At 47.9% G+C, this 26,425-nt stretch overlaps 3 protein-coding genes across 8 annotated transcripts; 2 read left to right on the top strand and 1 right to left on the bottom strand.

The window, feature by feature from the left end:
• The first annotated feature begins 1,122 nt into the window (after window positions 1-1,122).
• spred2a (sprouty related EVH1 domain containing 2a) lies at window positions 1,123-13,330 on the top strand. The gene is made up of 7 exons (XM_032563206.1): window positions 1,123-1,656; window positions 2,430-2,604; window positions 2,906-3,074; window positions 3,788-3,852; window positions 5,225-5,377; window positions 5,692-6,595; window positions 13,258-13,330. Exons 1-6 carry the CDS (start codon window positions 1,631-1,633, stop codon window positions 6,382-6,384), a joined length of 1,281 nt encoding a protein of 426 aa, XP_032419097.1. The 5' UTR covers window positions 1,123-1,630; the 3' UTR covers window positions 6,385-6,595; window positions 13,258-13,330.
• Window positions 11,691-16,841, top strand: LOC116720125 (ras-related protein Rab-1A). Its single transcript, XM_032563224.1, has 6 exons — window positions 11,691-11,860; window positions 13,258-13,330; window positions 13,424-13,519; window positions 13,596-13,691; window positions 16,038-16,169; window positions 16,240-16,841. The coding sequence occupies exons 1-6, from the start codon at window positions 11,847-11,849 to the stop codon at window positions 16,435-16,437; spliced, it is 609 nt and encodes a 202-aa protein (XP_032419115.1). The 5' UTR covers window positions 11,691-11,846; the 3' UTR covers window positions 16,438-16,841.
• Window positions 16,842-18,108: 1,267 nt separating this feature from the next.
• Window positions 18,109-26,341, bottom strand: aftpha (aftiphilin a). Of its 6 annotated transcripts, none has more exons than XM_032563167.1 (10): window positions 26,109-26,341; window positions 23,242-24,657; window positions 22,348-22,511; window positions 22,133-22,262; window positions 21,882-21,938; window positions 21,689-21,811; window positions 21,530-21,590; window positions 21,008-21,091; window positions 18,968-19,091; window positions 18,109-18,891 (listed from the first exon to the last, which is right to left on the bottom strand). In XM_032563167.1, the coding sequence occupies exons 2-10, from the start codon at window positions 24,619-24,621 to the stop codon at window positions 18,750-18,752; spliced, it is 2,265 nt and encodes a 754-aa protein (XP_032419058.1). In that variant the 5' UTR covers window positions 24,622-24,657; window positions 26,109-26,341; the 3' UTR covers window positions 18,109-18,749. The 6 variants fall into 6 exon arrangements, with proteins under 6 accessions (XP_032419058.1, XP_032419056.1, XP_032419055.1 ...); XM_032563165.1 differs by having other exon boundaries at window positions 21,530-21,593; window positions 25,957-26,340; XM_032563164.1 differs by having other exon boundaries at window positions 21,530-21,593; window positions 26,109-26,340.
• Between the last annotated feature and the right edge of the window lie 84 nt (window positions 26,342-26,425).

The raw sequence follows: 26,425 nt of genomic DNA, 5'->3' as shown, positions 1-26,425 counted from the left end.
AAATAATGTCCTTGTAAATGTATCTATGAAAGCTGTTTGAATAAGGTTTACAGCAAAACATCGTGAAAATCTGTTTAGTATTTAGCGAGTTATGATCGATTAAATGCGCTGATACTTCATTTCTCCTGTCAAACATTAAACACTTAGTGGAGCGGTCGACCTCTCCAAGATGGCCGCCCTGAATCTCGTCAGCAATAGGCAGGAGCGGCCATGAGGCGCCTGTTCTTTATCCGTCTGTGTTCAAGAGCATCGAACTAAACGGGAAATGGATATTCCGAGTTTTTAATTCGGAGTCACTGAAACTAAATTTGAATTTTGGTTGATTTTATGTTTATATCGACCCTTTTAAAGGGACAATTATAAAACACTAACTTTAAACAATCAACAGCAATATTTAGTGACGTAGGCAGCTGAAGGCCTCCTTGAACATGTCAGGCGGAAAGACTTTCCTGTAATATTTCGCTTTCTAGTTGGACTCAGGCTGGTTCAGTTTAGTCTTCATACCTGAGTCAGGTAACTCCAGGCTGCATGCTGGGTAATTTAAGGACATCAGAAAAATATTTGTCTCCAGCAGGTGAACAACGCCAGTCTTTTCTGTCATCTGATGTTGATATAACGTGATCAACATTTTTAGTAAAATAATTAAATCTGGGCAAAATGTTGACAAAAAGAGTAATTACATTCTGACCAAACATCCTGATTTCAGCATCATAATATTCTGGCATTTTGTCTTGAATTTAGTTCATTTAATTTATACTTTTTTTTTCTTCCTATTTCTGGTATTTAGTTTCATTCTTGTCCATTTCTGCCACGAATAAAAAAATTAAAGCCCAACCCAGAGGAGGAGCTTAGCGCTGTCAATCATCCTCATGAACCCCCTGCTAAATGTGCTAATGATGGACAAACAACTTACTGCTACAGTTTATCTGCCGTCGTTGCTGGCAATGCTAATTAGCATTAGCAGTCATGGCAGGCTATGCTAGCTGCAGTGGTTGATTGACAGCACTAAGACCCGCCTCCTGACTGTGATTGGTTGTTTCTGACTGATGTTTAAACCGTCATTACATGATGTTAAATATATAAAAACATTTTTAAAATAAATGTAAAACTCTAAATTATAACTTCCTGTTGTGCTTTTATTTATTTATTTTTCATGGTGAAAATGAGCTTCCATCAGGACCCAGTTCTGGTACCATCCTGTTATACCAGAACTGGGTCCAGCTCAGAACCAGAACCAGAACTACTGAGACAGAGCGGCCCATTAATATTATGATGATGATGATGTTGTGGTGAAGACACGTGATCCTTGCGGTCCTTCGGGTCTGACGTCACCCCCCCTCTGAGTCCATCATGGAGTGAGGAGGAGGAGGAGATGGGGATCGTGCGGTGCCTTCCTCCCCGACACCAGAACCTCCTGCTCGGTCTCAGCGTTCCCGGCCCGGTCCGGAGGAGGCGGCGGGGCTGAAGGAGGAGGACGATCCGATGGGAGGAGGAGGAGGAGGAGGAGGAAGAGGAGAAGGAGGAGGAGGAGGAGGCAGAACCGCATCCGCCGCTCGCTGCGGAACCATGAAGACGCCGCACCGCGCGGCGGCCGCGGCAGCTCGACCCAAGCGGAGCTGAACCGGAGAAGATGAACGAGGAGCCGCGGCCCGACGAGTGAGTACCGGTTCTGTTCGTGGTTCTGGTTCTGGTGCGGTATCAGCGACAGGAAGCGTCTCTGAGCTCCACTGATGAAGAGGAGGGTGAGGAGGGCCTCTTCTTCATCACCGAGACAGGAGTTTGTGGGGGGGGGGGGGATGAGGGTGACCCGGTTCGGTTCTGAAGCTCAGCTTCCTGAAATGCTGCATGTTGTGAGTCATCGTCAGAGTTCAGCTGCTGGTTCTGGTCCAGACAGAGCCGGTTCAGGTTCCATGTGGACCTCAGCTGCTCCAGGAGGTAACCCAGCAGGAAAACCGGAGCTTTCAGAACCCTGCAGGTTCTGGTCAGCCAAGCCGGTCGGTCCACAGAACCAGCAGCAGAAAGCCTGGAGAGGTTCTGATCAGAGCGGGTTCTGAGACGTGGTTCTGTTCTCAGCGTAGAGGTTCTCACAGAACTGGTTTGTTTATTAAATATGGACCAAGGTGGGCCCGGTTCTGTTTCTGGAACCTGACAGAATTAAAACCCAGGATATTTCCAGGTCCAGTACTAGGTTCTGTAGAACCAGCCTGCGTGAGAGATCCGGACGGATGGAGGTTCAGATGGAGTTGGACATATGATCCGGTTCTGGTTCCGGTTGGCTCCTCCTCTCTCAGCTGGATCTCACGAACATCCTGTTGGGTCGATCCAACAAGGCGAACCCGTCCTGATCTTCTGGTTCTGTTTGGTTCTGTTGTGGTAAAGGCTGTTTCCTCTGTGGGTTGTGTTCTGATGACCTTTGACCTGTGTTGCAGTGACAGCTACATCGTGCGGGTCACGGCGGTGGTGATGACCCGGGACGAGTCCAGCGGCGGCTGGCTGGCGCTGGACGGCTGCCTGAGCCGGGTCGGGGTCTGCCGGCTGCGACCCGACGGGCTGCAGGGCCGGAACAGCTTCCTGATCCACGGGGAGCGCCTCAAGGACCGGCAGGTGGGCTCGGTCGGTACCGGTTCTGCTGGGCTGGTACCGGTCCAGAACACCAGGCTTAAAAACAATCAGCAGCGTTTTGAGATCAGAACTTTGTCCCATAAATCTGCAACAAATTAAAAATGTTCCGTCAGCAAGGAGCAGAAGGTCCAGTCGGTCAGAACCGTCCTGACCCAGTTTCTGTTTCTCAGCCAGTTGAAGCGCTAAGTGAAGTTAGCAAACAAATAGAAACAATGTTAGAGTTTAATTCTGTTGTTTGGTTCTGATTCTGTTTTCTGGCCCAACTTTCTGTCTTGATTCACAGGTGATTCTGGATTGTTTCTTAAAGAAAGACCTGGCCTACACAAAGGCCACGCCCACCTTCCACCACTGGCAGGTGGACAATAAGAAGTGCGGCCTGACCTTCCAGTGTTCGTCCGACGCCCGCGCCTTCGACCGCGGCGTGAGGCGAGCGCTGGAGGACCTGGCAGAAGGTAGGACAGGAAATTACTTTAACTAGACCACAACCTTCCTACAGGGGGACGTTAGGGGGGACATCATGAGGACATTAGGGGGGACATCCTGAGGACATTAGAGGGGACATCATGAGGACATTAGGGGGGACATCATGAGGACATTAGGGGGGACATCCTCATCTGTGGTCCCTCTGTTAAAGGACGTTGTCCTTCCAGAGTCTCTAAGTGTCCCTCGGTGAGACAGGCTTTCTTACCACAACATGTTTCGGCTTTTGGGGCGTCTTTAAAGCGAGAGCTGTGTTCCTGCCACCAGCAGGGGGCGCCTTGATCCTGATCCCACTGGAAGTCGGTGGTTTGGGCCCCTAGTCGGGACAGGAGGAGGTCTTGGCAGAACCAGAACCTGCAGGAAGGAGGATATGTCCCTTTTGGCTGGGAACGCCCAAGGATCCCTCAGAGGAGAGCCATGTTGGATTTCCCTCCTGTTACCATGGCAACCTGATCTCTGATAAGCAGCAGACAATTGAGGGACGGATGGAGGTTCATCTCTGAGGCCTCCGAGGAAACGACCGAAGACTGAACTGGAGAAGGATCCGGGTCAGAAGAGAGCAGAAGCCCGAAGTGAGGCCATCCTTCCTGCTCCGTCCTGAACCGGGCCCACGGCGGTTCCTGTAGCGGTCCAGCAGGTGGAAAGCCCTGAATCGCTGATCCCTGATCTGCTCTCTGCTCCGCAGGTTCCACCACGTCTTCATCGACGCTGCAGAACGAAGCCGAGCTCGGGGACGACGACGTCTTCACGGTGAGCCGCGGGATATGTAAGGTCTGACCACGTTCCATCGGGAAACCGTCCAGAACCGGTTCCGTTAGAGTCCAGATTACTGCAGGAAGCAGCTGGAGCGTTTGGGGCAGCGATCTTCATCCACTTACAGGATTTAAAGTAGAAACAGGGAGAAAAAAATCAACTTGGAAAAAGAAGATTTCAAATCTGCTGCTTCCTGTTTGAGTCCAGAGGATTTCTACATAGATCTGTCATAGATCTGTTATACGTCTGTTATAGATCTATCATAGATCCGTCACAGATCCTGTTAGAGCCGCTGGCTTCGCTTCTCCAGCTTAGAGGCTTCAGACTGATCCACCAGGATCTGAACTGATCTTCTTCTCTCTGCCGTTTCCTCGGCGCCCAGGAGATTAAATCAGTAATACATTTCTGCTAAAACAAAAATACCTGGATAACTAACCCAGTAATTCTTCCATAACCTGGAAATGAATAAAAATCACAGCTAGAATGAATTTACACATCAGGCTTTTTAAAAATGTGACTTTTCAAATGCTTCCAATAACAAGTAATTTATTTATAAATTAAATTATTTCATTAAACAATTCAAACTTTTGTATCAGGAAATAGTTTACAATAAATACATCTTGATATATTATTTTGTTACACAGCATTGTTAATGTTAATATTATCATTACTGTTGTTAGTACTGTTAGCGCCAACATTAGCATATTACTGAATGTATTGCATTAAGCAAGAATCTGAATGAATAGTTATTTGATAAATATTGAATGAACAATATTCATAAAGAGGATGAGATCATTTTGAGATGTTTTTGGAGAAGGTTGGGTTTTAATACGTTTATACCTCTACCCACTCCTTAAGACCCTACTGAAGAGTAGTACTCTTAAGTACTTATAGTATTTTGTAGTAGTTTTAAGATGACTCAGTTCTGAACTGTAGCTGTTTTCACTGAACAAAATAAAATTACAAAAGCACCTTCTCTCTCAGCTAGTTCTGGCCTAGTCAAAGGATACAGACCCGTAACATTAGCATCATTAGCAGCCTTAGCATTTCTACAACAATAGCGCTACATTGATGTAAAATGTATTTGGAACATTATGACAAAGTCCAGCAAACTGCAGATGTTTTTATTTGTAGAGGTTTTTCAGTATCTGGTAGCTACTAGCTGTGTAGGTTAGCTTTACGTTAGCAGTAAGCTAAGTGAGCTAGTTCCCACAAGCTATTTCTGTACAAGAGGCCACCTCTGTTCACCAAGCTAAACCCTGTTAGCCCTGGAGCCCGTAGGACCTGCCCTCTAGTGGACGCTCTGGGCATCACAACCTGAAGTATCTGTGGGTTTTCACTTCTTCCATCTCCTCCGTTTGTCCTGCAGACGGCCACCGACAGCTCGTCCAACTCGTCTCAGAGGAGAGAGCCCGCCATGCACGCGGCGCCGGCTCACTTCTGCGAGCCGCGCCGGCACCACTGCATCCTGGGACATTTCTATGAGCACCACCGGCCCTCGGACCACTACTTCCTGGACCCGGTGAGTCCGCAGCGCCTTTGTTCTGATGCTTCTGCGTCAGGGCTGCACAATATATTGCAAATATAATATCAGCGTGGAGAGCAAAGTCTGCTGGCTGATTTATTGTACGAGTTCTTTAGCCAGCAGGACAGAAAATCATGGCAGTAAAAACTCAAATTAGACACAAATAGCATAAAAAAACGGGCATATTTTGCTCCTGATATCGTTATTTGCCAATATTATCGCCATTGGAAGGTTTTCCAGTATCGTGCAGCTCTACTTGCATCAACTTGTAGAAAGATCAAGGTTTGTTTCTCTCCGCTCGGCTCTGGCAGGCGGTCCACATCTTTCCTCGTCACGCCAGCTTCCCTCTGGAGGAGGAGGACATCGTTCGCTTCAGCCCCCGTGAGCGCAGCTGGCTCACCGGCTACGAGGACTACCGTCACGCCAACGCCACGCGAGACAAGCTCCCGCAGCCGCGCAACCCGGACACCTGCGTGCATTTCACCAAGAGCGACGCGCCGAAACGCGACTACACGTACCCGTACCCGCTGAGCTGCGGCGTGCAGCGGGGCTTCGACAGCAAGCCGGGCCGCCTCGAGGCGGGCGGCGGCCGCAGGGCGGTGGTGACGCTGCAGCCGCGGCCTCCGGCGTCCAAAGGGAAGTGTCACATGGAGGACGGGGAGCGGCTCCGCTGCGTCTACTGTCAGGACATGTTCAACCACGAGGACAACGGGCGGGGCCAGTGCCAGGAGGCGCCGGACCCCATCCAGACCTGCATCCGCCGGGTCAGCTTCATGTGGTGCGCCGACAGCCTGCTGTACCACTGCATGTCCGACCCGGAGGGCGACTACTCGGACCCCTGCTCCTGCGACACCAGCGACGAGCGCTTCTGCCTGCGCTGGACGGCGCTGGTCGGCCTGTCGCTGCTGGCGCCCTGCATGTGTTGCTACGCCCCCCTGAGGGCGTGCCACCGCTGCGGCGTGGCCTGCCGCTGCTGCGGCGGCAAGCACAGGGCCGTGGGCTGAGCCGCGCAGGCCCCGCCCACTCCACAGAGACCGTCACCGCTGTTCTTTCTGTTGTTGATGTGGTTCATCTGTAGAAGGAAGTGAAACTTCGTGTCAACCGTTGTGCTTTTTCTGTCACTCTGAGGACCAAATGAAGAAAATGTCTCCATGAAAGTTTGGATATTTGGAGGCGCCAGGTTCACCTGGAGAACGTCCAGCAGGATTCCTGCAGGTCAGTGAAGGTGGAGCTGCTGTTCATCTGGAACAAGCTGCTTCATTCTCTTGTTCAGACAGAATATCACAGCAACTCAGACATTTATTCTACACAGAGGGATATTTCTGATATTTCTGGCTTACAGCTAATAAGATTCAAAATGTTATTCAGAAAATTAGAAAATGTCATTTCCAAAAAAAGAAAGAAAAAAAATCCCCCAAACCTTCAGATGAGCTCTTCACTATTCTCTCAGTGTTGTTGCTTATTCACCTTTTCTACACACTTTCTCCTTCCACTCAATTTTTCCTTAGTAGTCTTGTACAGTGGTGTGTGTTAGCCACCGCCTCCTTAGCTTTTGCAGCGTTCCCTCCTTGTTGCCATGGCAGCAGTCTTCCTCATGACAGAACTGGATCGCTTTATTGGTCTGGTGGTTTGGGTTTTTCAGAATCTGAACAAAACATCTGGAACTGGACGTTTATCCCTCTGTGTGGCATAAATATGAGACCTGATTGAAATTTAATATTTCATCTTTCTAGAACTTAACTTGGCATTTTGGAAAAATAAAGTAAACATTAGTCACTGAAAAGTCCAAGATGGCCGCCATGGTGGTGAAGGAGAAAATATGTTTGCACTATAATCAGCAGTGGCCACAGCTAACCAAAAACTTCCATGACGTATTCGTTAAACAAAAACCTTAGCTCAGCTACACTAAAGACATAAAAACATTAGCAGAGCTAATGCTAACCTGCTAAACACAAAAAATTAGCAGAAGCTAACCATTAAGTTGCTAACTTGTATGAACAGGATGACCAAATTTAAAAACAATTGGACTTGGATGACATAAAATTCATCCAAGTCATGAAAATGGTAACAATAACTGGTTTAAAAGGCTCAAAAATGATGACGGCCATCTTGAAAAATGGTCGTCACCCTGAAATTCAAGTATCTGGTGGGAAAAATGAAAAACCTAAGACCTGAATTTTTATGCTTGTATCCACACTGGAATTTTTTTACAGTAAAATGATGCATTTAACTTCTTATTGTAATGGAGAATCTTCTGGTTTATCACCAACACACACACACATATATATACACACACATATGCACACACCACGGCGGTATGTAAAGTGTGTCAGCAGAGGCGCTGTGGTGAAAACCAGCCGGTGAGTCCTCAGCTCAGCTGCTTGGTTCTGGAGCAGGCCGTCCAAACACCACGAGGATTTTTGGGCCCAGATTCCTGAGAATTTATGATTTTGACCCAAGTGGCGTAAAGTCTGGAGGAGCGTTGCTGCTCTGCTGTCTGGAGCCCAGCAGACGCGCTGCAGCAGATAACAGGAACACATGCGGATGATCACAATCCGGGTTAAAGAACAGCTAACAGAAATCAGAGCTGAAGTTTGAAATCTATTTTTTTATTGTTGTAACGACAGTTCCCCCAGCTCCTGCCCAGCATTTCAGAGCAAGGTTATAACGTATATTAATACAGGTTATAACGTATATTAATACAGGTTATAACGTATATTAATACAGGTTATAACGTATATTATTACAGGTTATAACGTATATTAATACAGGTTATAACGTATATTATTACAGGTTATAACGTATATTAATACAGGTTATAACGTATATTAATACAGGTTATAACGTATATTAATACAGGTTATAACGTATATTAATACAGGTTATAACGTATATTATTACAGGTTATAACGTATATTAATACAGGTTATAACGTATATTATTACAGGTTATAACGTATATTAATACAGGTTATAACGTATATTATTACAGGTTATAACGTATATTAATACAGGTTATAACGTATATTAATACAGGTTATAACATATATTAATACAGGTTATAACATATATTAATACAGGTTATAACGTATATTAATACAGGTTATAACGTATATTAATACAGGTTATAACGTATATTTACAGGTTAACGTATATTATACAGGTATAACGTATATTAATACAGGTTATAACGTATATTAATACAGGTTATAACGTATATTATTACAGGTTATAACGTATATTAATACAGGTTATAACGTATATTATTACAGGTTATAACGTATATTAATACAGGTTATAACGTATATTAATACAGGTTATAACATATATTAATACAGGTTATAACGTATATTAATACAGGTTATAACGTATATTAATACAGGTTATAACGTATATTATTACAGGTTATAACGTATATTAATACAGGTTATAACGTATATTATTACAGGTTATAACGTATATTAATACAGGTTATAACGTATATTATTACAGGTTATAACGTATATTATTACAGGTTATAACGTATATTAATACAGGTTATAACGTATATTAATACAGGTTATAACGTATATTAATACAGGTTATAACGTATATTAATACAGGTTATAACGTATATTAATACAGGTTATAACGTATATTATTACAGGTTATAACGTATATTAATACAGGTTATAACGTATATTATTACAGGTTATAACGTATATTAATACAGGTTATAACGTATATTAATACAGGTTATAACGTATATTAATACAGGTTATAACGTATATTAATACAGGTTATAACGTATATTAATACAGGTTATAACGTATATTAATACAGGTTATAACGTATATTATTACAGGTTATAACGTATATTAATACAGGTTATAACGTATATTAATACAGGTTATAACGTATATTAATACAGGTTATAACGTATATTATTACAGGTTATAACGTATATTAATACAGGTTATAACGTATATTATTACAGGTTATAACGTATATTAATACAGGTTATAACGTATATTAATACAGGTTATAACATATATTAATACAGGTTATAACGTATATTAATACAGGTTATAACGTATATTAATACAGGTTATAACGTATATTATTACAGGTTATAACGTATATTAATACAGGTTATAACGTATATTATTACAGGTTATAACGTATATTAATACAGGTTATAACGTATATTATTACAGGTTATAACGTATATTATTACAGGTTATAACGTATATTAATACAGGTTATAACGTATATTATTACAGGTTATAACGTATATTAATACAGGTTATAACGTATATTAATACAGGTTATAACGTATATTATTACAGGTTATAACGTATATTAATACAGGTTATAACGTATATTAATACAGGTTATAACGTATATTAATACAGATATTTTTGATGCAACATAAGCTACAGAAACTGGGCCTTAATGGCAGCAGCAGGAAGCAGTCGACTCAAGTTGTACACCCGACATCGGGTCAGAACCCAGTGGGGAAACGATCCAGATGTTCGTTCAGATATAAATTTATTGATGTTTCTGGGCTGAATGTGTTTTTAAGTGTAGCTTGACATCGGGACGAATGGCGTTTGGGAAATTCATTTGTGTTTTTTAAGTTTAACGGATGATGAGTTCCGGTCTGGTCCGGTCCGGTCCAGTCCAGTCCGTGTGGCCTAGCTTAGCAGCGCCTGCTAGCGCTTAGCTTCCTGGTTGTCCTTGATGTTCTTGTGCAAAGTGATCCAGTTCCTGTAAAATCATTAGCGATGCTAGCAGTTAGCATTGTGCTAACATAGGCCACATGGTGCTGCAGCTGAAATGTTCTGCTGAAGCTCGGTGGCAAACAGGAAGTCAGGGTGGCAAACAGGAAGTCAGGACAAGATGAGGTCAGTTCCATCTGCTTTTACAGACGTTTCCTGGTACAGACTGTAAAGTTGGTGGAAGGAAAACATCTGTGAAAACTGTTGGCGTAGGCCTTGCAGTAAACAGTCTGGTCAGAGCTCAGCAGCTGGTTCCCAGTCTGGTCAGAATGCAGCAGCTGGTTCCCAGTCTGGTTCCCAGTCTGGTCAGAGCGCAGCAGCTGGTTCCCAGTCTGGTTCCCAGTCTGGTCAGAATGCAGCAGCTGGTTCCCTCCAGAGAGTAGCAGCAGTCTGGACCGTCATGTCCGCCGTCAGAGATGAGTCCCCAATAAAAAATTAAGCGTCCAACAGGACGTGTGTCCGGCGTCTTGAGAAGCCTCTTCCTGTCCGTGTGTCGGCCGGCGCTGGCTCTCTCCAGGGAAAGTGCCTGAAGCCTCTTCATCATGTCTTCATCAGTCTAATAACTATGATGAAAAAAACGAAGGTGCAGTCCACCAGTTTGTCTTTTTATACATAATTACATTTATACCAGTGTAAAAACTGAATATATGAATATATACTGTATATGTATATGTATCAGGTCAGCAATGTACATTTTTCAGTTCTATTTTTTTATTGTTTCTAAAATGATGGATGTCAAAGATACAAAGAAAAAGACTAAAATCTGAAAAATAAAATAAAAGCTCAAATTTACTGAGTTTGTTTTGATTTTACTGACAGCGACTCGTTATGCAACAAGTCCGAGTTAAAAATGTTCACCAGCACAGAGTTTCCAGGTGAAGGAGGTCAGGTTCCCAGTCTGGTTCCCACACATGCACAGGAACAACATGCAGAAAGACCCGGGCCAGGAATCGAACCCAGGATGTTCTTGGTCCTAATTGAAGCAGCCGTCTGATTGGCTGCTTCAAACAATAAGTCAAAACAACTTCTTCCCAGGTTAGCAGGACTCCAGTCAACATTTTGGGACTTTTCAACCTCCATACGCGTCCTAGTGACTCCAAATTTTAAAATATAAAGACAGACAGAGTGAAGGAGAAGAGTTATTTTGAATATTTAATATTATAATATATTAAATAATATATATATTAAAATATATATTATAATATATTTAATCTGTGAAATCTGTAATTTTGTTCATATTTTAAATTGTGTAAATGTGTTGAATTTGTTTTTTAACAATAAAACCAGGAGCAGAAGGCTGCCTGTTGGATTCAGATAAACACATTTTTATATTCCATGTTTTTTAGGGAGCTAACGCTCAAAACCACTAAAGAGATTTGCTGTAATCCAGACGGCTTTCCTGCCAGCAGCCATCTCTGTCTACAATATGTCTTTGAAGACTTTGAATTAATGCGTTACAATAGCATTTAATTTCACTTTGGGATCAATAAAGCAGTTTTGAATTTAATTTAATTTGAAAACTACGGTACCCATGATTCCTTTAGGCCAGTATTTCCGGGTTGGTGGTACTCAGACGGCCATATTTGATTCGGTTACACTCTTCTGACAACTACTCGCTTCAAAGTAACGACAGAACCAGTCCAGAATCTCTCCGAATCACCTTCAGCTGCTTCCACAGACGACACACTTCACAACCAGCAGACAACCATGAATCCGGAATAGTAAGTCTGGTTCTGGTCCGGACTGACACGTCCAGGTCCGGTCTGAGCTGTCACTTCACCGGGGAGGCTAACGCCTAGCTAGCCGGGCGCAGCGTCGCCTTAGCTGCTTTTCTTCTCGGTGTTCAGTCGTTAACATGACCGTCCGACCGGACACATACCGACAGCCGTTTAGTCGAAGTCAGAACCGGCTCCTGACAGCGAGACTGAGCCGGGAGAAGGTCGAGAAATGACGGGAGTGACCGGTCCTATCACACCTAGCTGTTAGCGGCTAACGGCTAACTGTGTTTACTCTAATGAGTTACTGTGTGACCAAGGGGTAGGGACTGTCTGACGGGTCACTTACTTTCTGACTAATTACTTACTTTCTGATGGTTTAGTTACTTCCTGACTGATTAATTGTTTTGTGACGGCTTAGTTACTTTCTGAGGGTTTATTACTTGCCTCAGGAATGGGTTAGTTATTTTCTAACCAAAGTCGTTGATGACCCGTTTCCATGGAAACTGGAAGGTGTTTAATATTTCTAATTTTAGTTTTTGTTTTTGTCCAAAACAATGAAAATTTGCTGGGCCTAACATGATTTAGCCAACAGGCGTATTTAAGTCCATTTGTTGTGTTCACATTCAGTCACTAATTATGACTCTAAACTTAAATAATTAAATGATTATGAAATCTTTTTTTGTTTTAACTCAGTAAACGAAGTCCTTTATTGTTCTCAAAGGGAATTTAAATGCTATAACTCTTTGGTTGTCCAGTAGCAGTCAGTCTTGTAGTGAATATGGAGAGGCCTCTGACTGAAGCCCATTGCTGTGACAGTCTCATCACATGCTAACATGCTAACAGCTCAGAATGCAGACATGATATTCCACAGTAACGTCCTGGATGACATCACCAGTTGTTGGTCAGACAGCTGAGCAGAGTCCTGGAGTCGTGGATGGGATTTTTGCTCTGATGGAGGAAACGGTTTGGACTTCCTCCAGCTCCTCTGGGGCGAGGGGTCAAAGTTCAGGTTTATTTAAGCTTTTAAGAAGCTAATCAGCTGCTCCTGGTGATAGAAACAAACCATAAAACCATTGTGACATCTGAAATTAATAATCTGACGGATTTATTATAGGAAGATGATTTAAAACAAACACAAAAAAGAAAAAAGGCAGGAAAAAATCAGGTTCTTTTTTCACACTACAAACATGGATTTCACATTTCTGTAACTGAAACCAGTTTAGAGAAACCAGTTGTGTTCCAGAGGATTCTTTATTTATTCATGAGATTAAACCGACCAGAACATCTCAGGTCCAGTTGGTGTCGACTGGTTGGGCCTGAATCATGTCAGAGCCGACAACCATGACCTGTGTGTGTGTGTGTGTGTGTGTGTGTGTGTGTGTGTGTGTGTATCCTCGCAGTGACTACTTATTCAAGCTGCTGCTGATCGGTGACTCCGGTGTCGGGAAGTCCTGTCTCCTGTTGCGGTTTGCAGTAAGTCTGACCCGTCTGTGATTGGCTGCAGCGCTGTCTGACCCGTCTGTGATTGGCTGCAGCGCTGTCTGACCCGTCTGTGATTGGCTGCAGGACGACACGTACACAGAGAGCTACATCAGCACCATCGGGGTGGACTTTAAGATCCGGACCATCGAACTGGACGGGAAGACCATCAAGCTGCAGATCGTAAGGAGCCGCCGATCGTAGCAGGACGCTGCTGTAATGTGAGCTGACCGCTGACCTTTGACCTGCTTCTCTGCAGTGGGACACAGCGGGCCAGGAAAGGTTCAGAACCATCACATCCAGTTACTACAGAGGAGCTCACGGCATCATAGTGGTGTATGACGTGACGGATCAGGTCAGTGACCTCTGACCTTTAATCAGCAGCATTAGCTTAGCTGATGTTAGCTTCAGTCATCAGGAAATGTCTATCTGGTTTTATTTTCCTGATGCTGTTATGTTGTGTGTACTTATAGATAGAGAACCACTTCCAACAGCGGGAGGTCACTGACCTTTTCTTGACCCTCCTTTATTTTCTGCTTAATGTTCAGGTTAGGAGCAAACTACTGCAGCAGTAGGCCTGTCATGATAACAAATTTTGCTGAGCGATTAATTGTCTCAAAATATTATTTCAGTAAATGATAATATTGTTTGAAGACCTTTTTATATTGATGTAATGGTAGAAAGCACATCCTGCCAAAAAACCACTTTATTTTCAACAGAACTCTTAACAATGAAACTGGTCGACAAAATAAACCAAAAATAAAATGGACTCTCAGTCTCCATCAACAAAAATACACTTGAGTAAAATCTAAACACAATATAAAACCAAAGTTTAAATAAAAACTACATTCAACCAAAAGAGTTAGGATTATGAAGTCTGTTGTCCTGGTGGCTGGACTAGATGCAGATAGACGTTCATATCTGACTACCTGATGCAACAGTTCACTCCTCCCTTAAGCCCAGTTCACACTACACGATTTTTGCCTTGATTTTCCCTTAGAACGTCTTAGAATCTTCGAACGTTCTAAGATTGTCTCTTGCAATAATCGTAACCGATCATCCTGTAGTGTGAGGTGTGATACAGCTGATCGGGTCCAGTCGGTAGAACATCGTGTCGGCGTTCTATCAGATCGTCATCCGCCGTCAGAAGAGCCTACATGCAGTGAGGATGCATGGCTGACCGTTAGAGGAGCTGTCAGTTCAGCATACGCGACAAGTTGTGACGAAAATGAGTCATTAAATTGTTTTCTATGGTAACTAGATAGATATATATGCATTGTTGTGGTTTCAAAGTCTATTTAAAGCAGAGTCTAGCTGCAGCTGCTTCCAGCTACAACACTCCGTGTAAAACTCATGAACCTATTTAACCGCTAAGTCAGGATGTCACGCAGCTGTTAATAGCAAAGTGTGTGATGATCTATGTCATGATTCTACGTTGCTGATTAAATAAAATCATATGGTGATGACAGCGTATACTTGTCTGGCAGATATAGCCGTCAGTTTGTGCTAATTGTATGACGACCTGACAGAAGAGCAGCTCCGATCTAAATTACACATATTCAACATGTTATATTGTCTTGGCCAGTTTATCACTGCAGCGTTTGGGTTTCCCCGACTGGGAGAACCTGTTGAATGTGACAGGTAGCCAATCAGAAAGCTCGGATTCCCCTCGTACTTTCTGAGGGGAAATTATGGAAAGGAAACCCAAACAGCTGATACGGCGCAAGCAGACATTGGAGATGATATGTGGAAACAACATTAATGTTTATTCAACATTTTGTGCAAAGAATATGGAAATGACAAGGGGAGGAGTTGGAGTGAAACTGGTACCGCAGTTGATAAACCCGGTAACTTTTCAGCTGTTCTTTGTTAACGTGACATAAATAGGTTCTAATGATTTTATTCAGCCACATGCATTGCAGGTAGATTGTAGTAAAACATTGATTAATGCCTGGTTTTAAAATTACTTAACTGGACTTGTAGCCATTATTTTGTGCAAATTGTTCTCAATGTAATTAAAATAAGCTCACAAGCTATTGCTTCTACATCATCAGCCGTGTTTGTTTGCTCTAAATTCACTGTGATTTAGTGGCTTTTACGGGATTTTTTGTGTGAAATCTGAATGTTGGTGAGAGAAATTGGTTTGTGTGGTGTGTTGCTCTTGCTCTACACTATCGAACCCGTTATGCCTACGATTTGTTTGTCGGTTACTATGTTTCTCAGGTTTTGAAAATGGGCCAACGGTCGGCCGACAATTCGAAAATCCCGCAGTGTGAACTGGGCATTAGGCTAAAGAAATGAGGAGGGCAGGGTCAGTGGAGAGCGCCGGAGTGGAGCCTTTTTTCTTCCAGTGTCATCAGTAGAAAGAAAAAGGCAGGAAGAAACGATAAAGCCAATAATTAAAATGAGGTGCGATTAATTGAATGCTACAAACGTTGGCTGATGCCTCTTCCTCTGCTACGAAGGTTTGTTAGAAATGCTTTGATGGCCTGGAGTGGTAAATAAACATGTGACCAAGATTTAAGAAGAGATTTCTAATTTGTATGAAGAAGCAATATGTAAAATTTTAGTATAATTGATGAAAAATCTGAGCATATATTTTGATTATGCAAATTATGTCGCCCCGCCCCTTTTCATATGGAGTCCCCACGCTGCCTGTAGCCCCGCCCCCTCAGTGACGCTGCGTTCTGCTGCTCCTCAGGAGTCGTTCAACAACGTGAAGCAGTGGCTGCAGGAGATCGACCGCTACGCCAGCGAGAACGTCAACAAGCTGCTGGTCGGCAACAAGAGCGACCTGACCACCAAGAAGGTGGTGGACTACACTACAGCCAAGGTATGACCCTTGAACCCTGACCTCTGGTCTGAAGCAGGCCGAGTAGCATTCTGACCTTTGACCCTTGCAGGAGTTCGCGGACCACCTGGGCATCCCGTTCCTGGAGACGAGCGCTAAGAGCGCCACCAACGTGGAGCAGGCCTTCATGACCATGGCGGCTGAGATCAAGAAGCGGATGGGCCCCGGGGCCACGGCCGGCGCCGCCGACAGGTCCAACGTGAAGATCCAGAGCAAGCCGGTCAACACTTCGTCCGGCGGCTGCTGCTGAGAGCCGCCGCCGCTCCTCCCCCCGGCCAGCAGTAGGACGATAAGCCCCTCCCCCAAAGCCCCCCGCCGTCTCCTCGTCACTCGGAACCGTTTTTAAGTCTCCTGGGTCCGGACAGAGCGCGCTCAGACCGGCAGCGCGCGCGCCTCCACGCCTCGCCCCCTCAGCAGGCTCCGCCCCCTCAGCCACGTGCCTTCAGGGCAGAAGAAGAACCCGCGCCGCCCAGACAACATTCCCGTCAGGTGGCGCGCACGCTGCCGGCCCGGTCGGAGCGGCGCTCACACAAACTGTATATATTTATACATAAATGTTTGCAGAAGCTGTAGAAGAAGAAAACTGAGCAACTGATTGGCTGCGGACGCCGCGGCTCAGAGTCTATTAAACAATGAAGGAGATGTTTCATAACAGATCGCCTGTCTGGTCTCTTCTTCTGCAGGAAGGTGAATCCTCCAGCAGTTCCCCCACATGGCCTCCAGGGGGCGCCTCAGCGTGTGTGGATGAGGTCATGTTGAGTCAGAGGTCACAGACCTAGTTCCGTCTGGTTCTAATGCCTCTGCCCCAACAGATGAACGCTAACCAGGCTGTTAGCTTTGATTTAAATGAACTCAGGGTTTCAGCATCTTTGCAGTTTTCTGGAAGTTTGTCCCAGTTTAGGGTTAAGGTTGATTCTAAATCAGCGTTTGCTGAGTATCAGAACGACCAATCAGAAGACATTTACAGATTTAAACATGGAGGCTCCATCACTGCCATACTGGTTGCTCTGTCCACTTCCTGTCTCCTCTGGTGACTACTTCCTGTTTCCTGAACAGATCAGCAGTCTGCAGCTCTTTGGAAAAAGCTAAAACAATTACCGCCGTTTTTTGTTGTTTGTTTTTCAGGGAAGTGACTAACACATTAATTTAGGTTAATTACATTAACATCTTAAACAATTTCACACAAAAGTCTGAAGTGCCCGGAACCTTTGTATTGTGTTTCTGGTACAACCGTAAATCTGACGCACCAGCACACTCTGCTAACTGTAGCTTCTGTCTCAGCCGCTAACAGCAGCGATGGAGGGGCTTCTGTTAATTTCTGCTTCAAACAGGATGTGGGTTAAGCACAACCCACATGTGGAGGCCTTAGTCCTCGGCGCAGCTGTCGCAGGTTCGATTCCCGGCCTGGCGACCTTTACCACGTCTTCCCTTTCTCTCCTTACCCACTTTCCTGTCAATTAACTTATCAAATAAAGGCCACTAGAGCCAATAAAACCTTTTAAAAAGTCAATAAAAATTCAGCTTCAAACAGATCTGATGCTGGAAAACATACTGTGTTCAAGTTGTGCTAAAAGAAATCTATGCTAGTCTAAATTAGCATCTCAATGCTACAGATGTAGCAGCTAATGTTAGGGTCCAGCTTTCTAAACGAGCTCCGTGAATGATCAAACTTTACTCCAATCTGATGTTGAAGAACAAATTAAAAATATTAATGTTTATGAAAATCAGGTCTGTTCAGTAATTTAGCAACAGCAGTTTTGGATTTGAAAATTTGCTGATTTTTTTAAAATTTAGATTAAAATACAATTACAGACCGACATATTCAACATTTTTCCGTCCCAGTGCTGATTCAAACTGGAAATTTGTTCTGAAACCAGCATCTTGATCCCAATCTGGACCCACAGAACCAGAGACACAGAACTTCCTCTTAAATTATTTTAATATCTTGTGTACACTAAAATTTACACATTTCCAGTCTGGGAAGACCCGGCATGCACGGCGACTCCTCGCAGGCTCTTCCAGTGATTCAGCGGTTTTCCATAGGAACTTCCTCGGTTTACAGTCTGAAGCCACAGTGAACTACAATTACATCCAATCATCTTCACAATGTGCAAAACCCTCCAGGGAGACGGCCACAGCAGTTAGAGCAAAAACAAAACGACAGACGGGTTGGTCCCTTAACTCCTTCACAGCTCCAGAACCTTCCGGTTCCAGCCACGCGTCCCGGACGAGACGGACGGGGAGGACAGGAAGCGGCGGGACGAACTAAGGCCTCGGAAACGAACGAGGACGAACATTCAGCTGGATTCTGCAGGCAGTGTGGTTTCAGTCCATAAATATTCTTATAAAGACTCTATATGTTGATATAAATGTATTCATACTTTACAGATCTCTGTTCAGCTTAAGAGCTTCAGCCAGTGTTTCCTTCATAGTCCCGCCAGAATAAAAGCAGAATCATTAAAATAAAACATTAAATCCCTGATTATGTACACCCCCACCGAGAAACTGAAAGATGAAAAAACCAAAGATGTAGATGAGGAAGTGATGCGTGTGGGCGGGGCTTCAGTCGGGCGTGGCGTGTGAGCAGAGCGGCGTCAGCGTGGCGGGGAACATCAGAACCTTGGCCTGCATGAAGGACAGGTCCGGCAGCGCCGCGATCACCTTGGACGCCTCGTCGCTCAGGTTCTCCTCCCTCCTGGGCTTCCTGTCGGGGCGCAGACACAAACGGACCTCAGGTCGACTCCGACCGGAACCGGGCCGGGACCGGGCCGCACACTCACCGAGTGGACGTGCTGGTCTTCTCCATGGTGGACATGAGGCGAGCGAAGGCGTCGGCCACGCGGCTGCCAGCGCCGCTCGGGTCCAGCTTGGCGGTGGTGAGCTCGAACAGCTCCGGGTCCACACCTGAGGGACAGAACAGGCCAGACAGGTCAGAGGTCAGCAGGACCTTTACCAGAAAGCCACTGGATAAAACCGGACCCGCTCCAGTTTTCTGACTCAACAGCTGCGACTTTTAGACTTCATTCCTCTGAACAGTTTTCAACCATCGGAAACAAATCGGGTGTTTGATCTGAGAGGTGAGGAGGAGCCGCTAACGCCTGGGACGGCCAGCAGGGAGCAACGACGGCCAGCAGGGGGCGACGACGGCCAGCAGGGGGCGACGACGGCCAGCAGGGGGCGATGACGGCCAGGCTGACTCCGGGGGAAATGTGCGCAGTTTCACCAACCTGAGATTACTTAACACCGCCCCCTTCTGGTCAGACAGGCAGCTGGCCTGGTTTTCATGGCTCCACCCACTGGTTGGGTTTGGAGAAGGCGGGGCTTCCACGAGGCTCCGCCCACTCCAGTTCTATCTGCAGTGGCTCTGGCTACGTTCACCGCAGCAGAACGTGATCCACATCAATTTATCGTGGCAGATTCCGATCTTTTCTCCAAGAAACTCCGAACTGTTCACTGAACTAGTGCAACTTTTCACTGTAAAAATACAAGACCAAGAAATATGTGTGATTTCTGTGATTCATCCAATGGGGATTTTACAGAAAGTTTTATTTTCCATGGCAGCCATCTTGACAAGTCAACAGATGATCAGTAAATGTCTTTGGGTCCAATTCTGTAACATTTGACACAAAAAGTTTTCATTTGTGAAAATATCGGCAAATTTAGTGCAGAAATCTATTTTCTTTACGGCCATCTTGAATTTTTCTTCTAGCAGCATCTCAAAGTTTCGAAATCAAAACAATAGTTAATCAATAATCAATTATTACTGCGATTATTGATGCAACAATGAAAACTGCAGAACCCGGTCCGGTCCAGGAAAGCGGATCTGCTGCCCGTTCACCGAGCGACACCATGTTAGTTTCTAGAAGCTCAAAGGAGGAAGAGCAGAACCTGGACCCGGTCCAGGAGGAATACTGGACCAGTTTTTACGGCAGACATGCAAAATGGTTCTGGTGGTCGGGTCGGTTCTGGCGGTCGGGTCGGGTGGTTCTGGTGGTCGGGTCGGGTGGTTCTGGTGGTCGGGTCGAGTGGTTCTGGCGGTTCTGGTAGTAGGGTCGGGTGGTTCTGGCGGTCGGGTCGGGTGGTTCTGGCGGGTCTGGTGGTCGGGTCGGGTGGTTCTGGCGGTCGGGTGGTTCTGGTGGTCGGGTCGGGTGGTTCTGGCGGTTCTGGTGGTCGGGTCGGGTGGTTCTGGCGGTCGGGTGGTTCTGGCGGTCGGGTCGAGTGGTTCTGGCAGTTCTGGTAGTAGGGTCGGGTGGTTCTGGCGGTCGGGTCGGGTGGTTCTGGCGGGTCTGGTGGTCGGGTCGGGTGGTTCTGGCGGTCGGGTGGTTCTGGTGGTCGGGTCGGGTGGTTCTGGCGGTTCTGGTGGTTCTGGTGGTCGGGTCGGGTGGTTCTGGCGGTTCTGGTGGTTCTGGTGGTCGGGTCGGGTGGTTCTGGCGGTTCTGGTGGTCGGGTCGGGTGGTTCTGGCGGTTCTGGTGGTCGGGTCGGGTGGTTCTGGCGGTCGGGTGGTTCTGGCGGTCGGGTCGAGTGGTTCTGGCAGTTCTGGTAGTAGGGTCGGGTGGTTCTGGCGGTCGGGTCGGGTGGTTCTGGCGGGTCTGGTGGTCGGGTCGGGTGGTTCTGGCGGTCGGGTGGTTCTGGTGGTCGGGTGGTTCTGGCGGTTCTGGTGGTCGGGTCGGGTGGTTCTGGCGGTTCTGGTGGTTCTGGTGGTCGGGTCGGGTGGTTCTGGCGGTTCTGGTGGTCGGGTCGGGTGGTTCTGGCGGTCGGGTGGTTCTGGTGGTCGGGTCGGGTGGTTCTGGCGGTCGGGTCGGGTGGTTCTGGTTCTGACCTGGGATGGAGGCTGAGCTGCTGGAGCCTGAATCCTCCACCGGACCAAAGAAATCCAGGTTCAACAGAGCCGAGCCTCCGCTGGCTGGACAGCCGGGTCAGAGGTCAGAGGTCAGAGAGAGAGAGAGAGAGAGGGTCATGCAGCAGAGTCGCTTCATGTGGGACTGCAGGCTGACCTCAGCGAGGGGTCAAAGTTCAGCCACAGCAGAACCAGAACACCAAACCAAGTGAGAGATCCCACAGCATGATGCTGCTGCTACCGAGCTTCACTGTGGGACCGGAGCAGAGCGGGTTGGTTCTGATATGGACCGGATCCGACCGGACCGGATCGGATCAAACCGGACCACACCGGATCTGACCGGACCGGACCAGATCGGACCGAACTGGACTGGATCAGACCAGACCGGACCGGACCGACAGCTTCAGCTGCTGGTTCTATAGAACCAGCTGGACTCAGCGTTTGGTCGCTGGTTCTGCTGAGGTTCTGCTGGGTTGTTCTGGACGGCCCGGTTGGACCACCTACCGTCCAGAGGGTTGGTGAGGCCGCTGCTGCTCCAGTCGAACTGGACCGGGGGGAGCGCCTCCTGCTGGAGGGATGGGGAAACAATCAGACTGACATCAGGACATGAGGAAGGCGAGCGGGCCGGGCCGGACCGGGCCGGACCGAGGCACTGGTGGGTACCTGCACCGAGTCGGGCTGGACGGAGCTCTTCTCTGCGACGGCGGGCGGCATCAGGGCGATGGAGGCGATCATCTCGGCAGCAGAGATGGGCTTCAGCGGCTCCTTGGTCGGCTCCAGCATCCCCTGAAACCAAACCGAGTCAGAACCAGAACCGGCAGGAGGTTCTGGACGTTCTGGAGGCAGAGGAACTCACCAGGCCAGCCGCGTACATCGGCACGATGACCGGCTGCTTCTTCTGACCCGTGAACAGCTGGAGGGAAAAGAGCCACACGATCAGTACCGGACCACGACAGAACCGACTGCAGAACCGACTGCAGAACCGACTGCAGAACCGACTGCAGGTGTGTTTGCTCCTGTCTTTAGGTTTCTGAGATGCTGCAAAGTAAAATGACTCTGGGATCAGCTGGGAACCATCAGAACCTTCAGAACCTTCATCAAACTTACGATGTTCCTGGTGTCGATGCCGAGGCAGCAGAGCAGAACCTTGTTGCCATGGGAACCCCCCCACTGGTACCGCAGGCCCAGAGCCTCATGGACGTCCTGAAGCTGCGTCCAGACGCCGCCGCGCGCCGACCTGCAGCCAATCAGAGAGCAGCAGGAGGAAGCGAAACAGGAAGCAGGTCGATGATGAAGATCAGTCATCATCATCATCAACTCACCTGCTGCTCAGCCTCTCCTCTTCCTCCTCTTCCTCGCCTCGCGGCTCCAGCAGGACCTTCAGGGTCTCCACCAGCTGCCCCTCCCCCACCTGCTGCTGGCTGTGGGCGGAGCTAACAGGGAAGCTGCTGAGGAACAGCTTCTCCAGACGGCCGGACAGCGCCCCCTGCAGGGGGACCAGAACAGAACGGCCTGAGGAGTTTCTCTTCCTCTCAGGCTGCTGTAGGAGATGCCATCTAGTGGTCGGGGTGTGAACTACATCTGGTTAATATCTTAGTCCTGGTTGTTCAATAAGATTCAGGCTGAATAATTATTCTACACTAAAATACATTTCAAAGTCATTTCTGATTTGGGTTTGAAGCTTTTCAGCAACAACAGGCTGAGGAACAGAAACGACAGATTCTGTCTGGAAGCAAAACATGAACAACAAACTGAGCATGAATTTTGACTATGCAACTTTTCATCTAAAGATAAGTAACTACTGATGACTAAATTATTTTCATAAGTATATAACCTAATGTAATATTATTTTAATCATGAAACAGGAGATAAAAGCTCTAAGGACAGATATGGAGCAGAAATGGAAATTTGCTGCATTAAAATAAAATACTGTAAGGATGAAAAACTAATAGTTGTTCAAAACATTTAGTTTGACTCAATTTGAGCAAAAACTGCATAAATTTAATAATCAACATACTGAGACTGAGCTGCATCATTCCTCAAAATCCTGGTGTCTCCAATTAGCATCGGAGCTAAAGCTGCGCAAATGGAGGAAACTAACAATCAGTAGAAATGTTTCTACTAGCCAGATAATTGTTTTCTCTGTGGGATCAATCAGAACCGGCCGGAACCCGACCCGTGTGCATCAATCAGAACCCGACCCGTCTGTCTCTTACCGGCAGCGCCACCGTCCTCCCAGCGTCCTCTCTTTCTTCGTCCCGGTCCTCCTTGCCGCTCGGCTCTGAGCTGAACGCCGCCCAGGACTCTCCATCCTCCTGGTTCTGGTTCTGGTTCTGGTTCTGCTCGCTGAAGGCGCTCCAGCCCGAGTCGTCCTCACCGTCTTTCACTGAGCTAAAGTTCCCGAAACTCTCACTGCTGGGAAAGTCGGCAAACGTCCCTCCGTCCCCGTCTCCGTCCCGCTGTCCGCCGAGGACCTTAGGGGAGTTGAAGTCCCCGAAGTCGTCCTCTGACTCGGACCCAGCAGGTTCTGGAGGTTCCGGACCGTCCGGTCGGTTCTGCTCAAAGTCAGAAAAGCCCTGAGCGCCGAAGGACGTGGCGTCCCCAAAGTCTCCAAAGTCGTCCCCGGCGGGCGTGGCGGCGTCCCCTGGCGGCGGCGGGGACGACCCCGTGGTGCTGATGTCCCCCAGGTCCTCCAGGCCGTCCGTGGACAGCAGCCGGCCCAGAGACGTCTCCGAGCTACGCTCGTCCCCTGCCTCCCGGGACTCGTCCTCGTCCTCCGTCCCGTTCGGGGACAGACGCCCCATAGTGCAAACAGAGAGACACGCGTCCCCCAGGGGACAGTCCGGGCTCCGGTCCATGTTACAGGAGCCGGGGGGGGCCTCGGCCCGGTGGACGTCCCTCACTGCGTCTTCTGCTCCCCGCTCACCGTTTTGGGGACAGACGGATGTCTCCACTGGACTGTCCAGGTCTCTGGGTTGGACGGATGCCCCCAGTGGACCCTTCCTGTCCTGGGGACAGACGGATGTCCCCGGTGGACCCTTCCTGTCCCTCTGACTCTGCGTCTCTTCAGAGTCAGAAAAAGCAGCAAAGTCTGCAAACTCGTCCTTTTGGACGCCGTCGTCTTGGACCGGGACGCCGTCCCCGCCCTCCGTGGACGGTCCTCTGGCATGAGACGAGACAGAGTCTTGTGAGGAGGGGCTTCCCTGAAGGTCAAAGGTCACAAACCCGTTGGTCAGGACCTCTGCATCTTCACCGTTGCAATCAACAGAGACATCCTGCGAGGAGGACGCCGTCTTCCTGGCGTCCGTCTGCTCTGAGGGACGGACCTCCAGGCGGCCGTTGGCCTTGTTCGGCTCGCCAAAGGGGGCGTGGAAAAAGCCCAGCACCCCGCTGCCGTTGTGAAGGTCGGGCGGCGAGGTGGCGGTCAGCGCCTGATTCTGGTCGAAGGACGTCGGCGTGTCCAACTCGGAGAAGCTGACGCTGCTGGGGACGCCGGAGAACGTCCCGAAGTCCCCAAACTCATCGTCCTCTTCCTCTGCACCGTCCTCCATCGGTGGCGGCGACGAAGAGTACATCCGGATCACGTCTGGCTCCATCACACCCCGGTCCCACGGGACTCGCCGCGGCTACACCTGGGACAGGGACAGACAGGAAGTCAGCAGGAGACAGAGATGGTTCGAGTCCCAACAGAACCTGAACATAAATTTGGTATCAGACCAGGAAACCTGACTGACCAACCTCTTCTCCAAATATGGCATCACTTCCTGTTTAAAAGCTATTAAAATCTGACCTGTCCTCAGGGACACGTCCACCACCAACTCATCCTCATGTCAGCAGAGAATCAGTTCATATTCATCCATCCATTTTCTAACACCTGGTCCCTAGCGGGTTCAGGAGGAGCTGCTGCCTCTCTAGCGAACGTTTCAGGTGAGAGGCGGGGTCACCTGGACAGGTCACCTGGACAGGTCACCTGGACAGGTTGCCAATCTGTCGCAACACAGAGACAGACAGGACAAACAACCATGCACACACACACACACCTAGGGAGAATTTAGAGAGACCGATCAACCTGACAGTCATGTTTCTGGACTGTGGGAGGAAACCGGAGAACCAGAGAGAACCAGAGAGAACCAGAGAGAACCCACCAGGCACAGGGAGAACATGGAGACTCCATGCAGACAGAATCGAACCCAGGACCTTCTTGCTGCAAGGCAACAGCTCTACCTACTGCACCACTGTGCAGCTATCAGTTCATATTCTTCACTAATTCACCTGTGAACAGCTTCCACTTCTGCCTGAAAGAAGAAACTGTGGCAGTGGGCGGAGCCTACATACCTGTGGGCGGGGCCAACATACCTGTGGGAAGGTGCGTGACCCAGCAGCTGAGCTGACTACAAACCAGTAGGACCAGAAAAACGAGTTCACCTGGAGGAAACGTCACTTCACAGTGACGTGTCAAAGACCTGTGCTGCCATGGAAACCAGTATCAGAACCAGAACCAGGAGTATTAAAGTCTGAATCTGACCTGAGACCTGCTCACAGGCTCGGTGAGGGTTTCCATGACTGCAGCTTTTTCCGAACCTCCCGAACCTTTTCCCGGCTGCTCCGCGGAACCCCTCGGTGTCTGACAGTTTATGTAGCCGCTAGCAGCAGCAGCTAGGAGGCTAACGGAGCTAACAGGGGCCCGTCGGGAACCGGAGGAGGTTGGATGGTGGTCGGCGGTTCGGTGCTTATGGAGGTGGATGTTTGGACACTTTGAACCCAGACCCAGTCCGGTCCAGTCAGTAGAAGAACAAAAACTAAGAGGCCGAACACCTGCTTCACTGCAGCTAGCTTAGCTTAGCTAACCTGTGGACTGAGGACAGATTTAACCGAATAACGTTTCAAATCTCCGGTACCGACCCGGTCAGGGAGTTAGAAAGAAATCAAACCCGTAAATTCGCCCCAGTCTGGCTCCGTCCGAAGCAGCAGATCCATACAGAACCGAGCCGAACTCCAAGCACAACAATCCTGTTTCCCGCAGCTAGCCAAAGTGTTAGCTCCTCCAGCGGCACCGTGTGACCCGGACAGCGGAGCAGCTCACCGTGAGACGCCGGTCCCTCAGGTCCATGACTCGGTGTGAAGACAGAGGGGTCCAGCGGCGGTCGGAGCGGCCAGCCGGGCGGTGTGTGACGGCTGGAGGTGAAGGTGGAGTCAGTCAGCTGCTGAGTTCCTCCCAGCATGCAGCGCTCCCGGGCTGCCTGCGGCTCCAAAGTTTCCAGGTGGAACAGGTAGTTCCGGCGGACTGGATCTGACCTGGAAACCAGTTACAGCTCCGACATCTGGGCGGAACCACTCTCTGTTCACTGGAGGCTCCAAATCTTTACTGGATTTTATCTGGAAAGTTAGAAAAATCCCTTC

Source organism: Xiphophorus hellerii, chromosome 5, assembly GCF_003331165.1.
Source record: "Xiphophorus hellerii strain 12219 chromosome 5, Xiphophorus_hellerii-4.1, whole genome shotgun sequence".
NCBI lineage: Eukaryota > Metazoa > Chordata > Actinopteri > Cyprinodontiformes > Poeciliidae > Xiphophorus > Xiphophorus hellerii.
Note: the sequence above shows the minus strand (reverse complement) of the source record. Positions and strands in the feature narration are given on the sequence as shown.

What these genes read in the sequence shown, in the direction of transcription:
- spred2a (XM_032563206.1), top strand. Translation starts at nt 1,631, where the DNA reads ATGAACGAGGAGCCGCGGCCCGACGA. An exon ending in AGCGCCTCAAGGACCGGCAG is followed by an intron (nt 2,605 to 2,905) that starts GTGGGCTCGGTC and finishes CTTGATTCACAG; the next exon opens with GTGATTCTGGATTGTTTCTT. An exon ending in GGGACGACGACGTCTTCACG is followed by an intron (nt 3,853 to 5,224) that starts GTGAGCCGCGGG and finishes TTTGTCCTGCAG; the next exon opens with ACGGCCACCGACAGCTCGTC.
- aftpha (XM_032563165.1), bottom strand. Translation starts at nt 24,621, where the DNA reads ATGGAGCCAGACGTGATCCGGATGTACTCTTCGTCGCCGCCACCGATG. An exon ending in GAGGAGAGGCTGAGCAGCAG is followed by an intron (nt 22,263 to 22,347) that starts GTGAGTTGATGA and finishes GATTGGCTGCAG; the next exon opens with GTCGGCGCGCGGCGGCGTCT. An exon ending in GCATCGACACCAGGAACATC is followed by an intron (nt 21,939 to 22,132) that starts GTAAGTTTGATG and finishes TTTTCCCTCCAG; the next exon opens with CTGTTCACGGGTCAGAAGAA.
- LOC116720125 (XM_032563224.1), top strand. An exon ending in GTCTCCTGTTGCGGTTTGCA is followed by an intron (nt 13,331 to 13,423) that starts GTAAGTCTGACC and finishes GATTGGCTGCAG; the next exon opens with GACGACACGTACACAGAGAG. An exon ending in TGTATGACGTGACGGATCAG is followed by an intron (nt 13,692 to 16,037) that starts GTCAGTGACCTC and finishes GCTGCTCCTCAG; the next exon opens with GAGTCGTTCAACAACGTGAA.